The sequence below is a fragment of the Plasmodium reichenowi genome, chromosome 12 (genome assembly GCF_001601855.1).
Source record: "Plasmodium reichenowi strain SY57 chromosome 12, whole genome shotgun sequence".
Classification (NCBI taxonomy): domain Eukaryota; phylum Apicomplexa; class Aconoidasida; order Haemosporida; family Plasmodiidae; genus Plasmodium; species Plasmodium reichenowi.
In genome coordinates this window covers 1,813,177-1,818,064 of record NC_033657.1, presented here as the reverse complement: position 1 = coordinate 1,818,064, position 4,888 = coordinate 1,813,177, and the positions used below count along the sequence as shown (strand labels likewise).

The following is a 4,888-nucleotide window of genomic DNA, read 5'->3' as shown; positions in this document are numbered from 1 at the left end:
CACATATAAACATATATATATATATAATTAAGAACAAATCAACCAATTCGATAAATAATATATTTATATATATATATATATATATATAATATGGTCATTTTTATTGATATGCACAAATATATTCCATTTTTTACCTTCCAATTTGAATTGCTTAAAAAATTATTTTTATTTTTTTTTTAATAAACTTTATGTTATAAACGGAAGGGTTATATGTGGTTTCTAAAAAAAAAAAAAAAAAAAAAAAAAAAAAAAAAAATATTTTCCGCTTTAAATATAACATACATATAATATCTTAAAATGTATATTATATACCAAAATATGTTGTATAGCTATCATCATATGTAATTCTTTATTATTCTCCACATATATATATATATATATATATATATATTACATGGTTTATAAATTTTTGGTATCCTCAAAAAACTGATGAAAACATATTAATATCCTCTGCTTTGTCTTCCTCATTATTGATTTCAGTAACATTGACATCTTGAGGTTGTATGTTAAAAATGTCTTTTCTCCAATAAAAGAAAATAACAGTACACGTTTTATCATCTGTTGAACCTCTTCGTGTTGCTTCCTTGACTACCTCTTCAGCTGCTTGTTCAGGTTTCTTATGTATATTTTTCCATATGATATCTATAATTTCTTCATCGCTTAAGACATTTAATATTCCATCTGTTGCTAGGACAAGAAAAGAATCTAAATCAAAATCTATAGTATATACACTTATAAAAGGTTTACACTGTACGATTTTCCTAGGTATTTTATATGATATATCTCCAAAGGATCGTGATGTAGATAAAGCAAGAAAAGTCTTTTCTTTATTTTTATTATTATTTTCATTTAAATTATTTCTATCTTTATGTTTTGTTATTATTCTATTAATACCATTAATGTTTGCTATAATACCACCACATTTTAATATCCTTATTCTCTCCTCCTGTAAATCAGGTTTATGTCTTAAAGATAATTTGATTGGCTTCTTATTATGACATATAAATGCACCTGAATCTCCACAGTTTGCACATAAAACCTTTAAGGATCCATCATCATCTGGACCATATATTAATACAATACATGCTGTAGAACCATCTTTATAATTATATTTTTTGGATAATTCAATATAATTTTTATCAGTCATATCAAAACCTTTTATACAACTATCATATAATGCTCTTAATTCAACACTTAGTTCATTTAATTTAGATCCTTTCTCCTTAAATTTCTTTTTACATGTTATTAAAAAGGACTGTCTAAATTTTGCTATCACATTTGTTTTTAAATGATTCATCACATAACGAGCACAATTTGAACCTCCATGTCCATCAAAAATACCACTATAAAAACATAAACCTTGACTTTCAGAAACATTATTTAAATCTAATATATCTTTAGTTATATAAAAATCTTCATTCTCTCTTTTATTATGTTCACCAACCTTGCTGAATGTACCTCCTACTAAGTCATCTTCTAATACCATGCTAAATTCTTCAAAGGATTCTTCGTTCGACTGCTTTTTATTTAACGTTTTTGAACTAGGTGCCTTTCTAGCTCTATCTATCGTATGTATCACATTATTACTATTATCCTTATTATTATCATCATCGTCATCATTATCATCGTCATCATTATCATCGTCATCATTATCATCGTCATCATTATCATCGTCATCATTATCATCATCGTCAACATCGTCAACATCATCATCGTCATCATTATCATCATCGTTAACATCATCATCAACATCATCATTATCAACATCATCAACATCATTATCATCATCATCATCAACATCATCGTTGTTTTTACAATCCATTCTAATATTACTTTTACGATTCCGATGATCTCCTTGTGAAATTTTCCTTTTGATCATATTATCATGACTACCAAACTTATCACGTCTATTATATACATGAGTATTATTATATTTCTCATTATCAAGACAATCATAATTATTATTATCATTATTATCATTATTATTATTATTATCATCATTTTTATTATTATTGTTATTATTATTTGTACTGCAATATAATGTATCCTCATTCATTTCATAATTCATATCACAATCCGTATCATCATTATCATTATTAAGAAAATTATGGTGATTCTCTCCTATCATTCTTGTATTCTTATTTTGTATATTCCTTCTTGAATTATATCCTTCCGTATGGGAATTGTCATTTACAGATAATTGTTTTGAATCTTCTATTCTTACAAATTCGTTTTGTACTACATGATATATTTCTTGCTTATCAATATTAAAATAAAGTTTATCGTTAATATTATATAACCATTTACATAATTTATGTACTAGCCAATCATCATATTTATTTGCTCTAAACCATTCATCAGGATATATATCATAAATAGATGGATATACAAAAGTATGTTCTTCAAATAATTCATTCTTTTTTTCATTATTGTAATCATCTTGTAGCTCATTCTTTTCTTCACTTTCTTTTACAACTTTGGATACATTTGACGTATTGCTTATATTTAAATTGGGTGAGTGGGTATATGACTTACCTTTGGTTTCATTTTCACATTGATCATCATTATTATAAAAGGGGTTATTATTATTATTATAAAAGGGGTTATTATTATTATTATAAAAGGGGTTATTATTATTATTATAAAAGGGGTTGTTATTATTATTATAAAAAGAGTTATTATTATTAACATTATTATTATCATTATTATTATTATCATTATTATTATTATTATTATTATTATCATTATTATCATTATTATTATTATCATCACCATCATTATTATTATATTCATTTTTATTATTACATTGTGAATCGTTTAATATATCTTTATCATTTGTTATATTAGAATTATCTAGGGATTGTTCGTTTTTTACATAACAATAATTATTATATAATGTATGTGTGTTATTATTTGTTGTATTTAAATTAGTACCATTATTAATATCTTCAAATATATTATCATAATTCTTACAGTACAATTCAAAGTTATCATATTTAACATTATTATTAAATTCTTGTTTTATTTTTTTTTCGGTTTTTATATCTTGTTCTACTTTACTTATTATAAAACCATTTCTATCACATTCTTGACTTTCTTCTACTTTATATTTTTTGGTATTTTCATTTTTAATGATTCTATCATCATGTGAGCAAATTAAAGCTCTTTTATTATTTATAAAAAGTTTATCATTATAATCACTATCTTTTTCTTCGTTAAATTCTATTGTATTATTATTCAGTACATTTTCATCTTTTTCTCTTTTGGTATCATTCTCTAAAATATTACTTGGTATATTTTGTATGTCCTCATTTATAGATACATCCATATTATTATTATTATTATTATTGTTGTTATTATTATTATGTTCGTTAATATAACTATTCATTTTATTATTATTATCATCATTTCCTTCATTTATTGAATCATTCACATCCTTATTATCATCCATTTTGGAATATTTGTCTGTGTCACCAGAAGATATTTTATCATCTATATCTTTATCACATAAATTCTTCTTTTCATTATTATATGGTGAAGAATTACTATTACTTATTTCGTATGGAATATTTATATTTTCTTTATTACTTTTATTATTTACAATATCGTGTTCAACTTTATCACTTGACATAGTTATTTTAAAAGGACTACGGTCATAGTACATATATATATATAATAAATAATAATATATAAATATATTATATTGTATTAACAAAAAAAAAAAAAAAAAAAAAAATTAAATAAATAAATAAATAAATATATACATATATATATATATATATATATATATATATATATATGGTAAATAAATTTTGTTAACATAAAAAAAAATATTAACCTAAAGCAAAATAAACAAATGATGAAAATTAAATATTCACCTATATATTTATATTTATAAAAAAAAAAAGAAAAAAAAGTTATCTGTCAATCATTCATATAACTATTATAAACCTTTTTATATGCTCAAAATTTATTTCTGTAGTTTTACAATTATAAAATAAAAATAAATAAAATATATTAATAACGTATTGATCATAAGAAATATATTATGAAAAATATTTTTGTTACAATATTATATATCAACAGATTAGGGAGAAATATTATATATAACATATTATTTATATATATATATAATAATATATTTATTATTTTTTATAAAAATATAATTTTTATTCTTCAGCACAAGCAGTTCAAAAAAAAATCAAATAATTCAACATATACATATATATTTTAAAAATATATAAAAAATTATAAATTCATGTGTAATACATTATTATATATATATATAATATTATATGTATATATTTTTAAGTGATCTATTCTTTTAAAAATCTTATAAAGGTCAAATAATAACAAACATTTCTAGAGGATTATTTTTTATATATAAGACTCGGAATGTGAAAAAAATAAAAATAAAATAAAATATAATCAAATATTATATAATAACATTTTTTCATAAATGTAATATAAATGATACATATATCCCAGCCCTAACCTTACTATTAAAATGTATCGTCATTTATTATTTTATTATTTTTTTTTTTTTATTTTATATTGCCCCTTTTTTTGTTAAGGCATAATGGTTTAAGTTACAAAAAAAAAAAAATAAATCTTCGATTAAAAAAATATATCATTATAAATATTGTATATTTATCAAACCTATTAACTCATATATTGAGACATTCATCACATATAAAGTATTATACTTATTTTTTCCTCATATATATATATATTAAAAACTAATTATATATTTCTTGTGAATAACTTATATTTGTATAAACAAAAAAAAAAAAAAAAAAAAAAAAAAAAAAAAAATATTTATTTTTATTATATAAAAAAAAAAAATTTTAAATATTAAATAATATATATATATTTATTAATTTATTAA

At 20.6% G+C, this 4,888-nt stretch overlaps 1 protein-coding gene across 1 annotated transcript; it reads right to left on the bottom strand.

The window, feature by feature from the left end:
• Positions 1 to 418: 418 nt before the first annotated feature.
• PRSY57_1248700 (protein phosphatase, putative) lies at positions 419 to 3,664 on the bottom strand (the record flags this gene model as incomplete). Its single annotated transcript, XM_012908898.2, has 1 exon — positions 419 to 3,664. One exon carries the CDS (start codon positions 3,662 to 3,664, stop codon positions 419 to 421), a length of 3,246 nt encoding a protein of 1,081 aa, XP_012764352.2.
• Between the last annotated feature and the right edge of the window lie 1,224 nt (positions 3,665 to 4,888).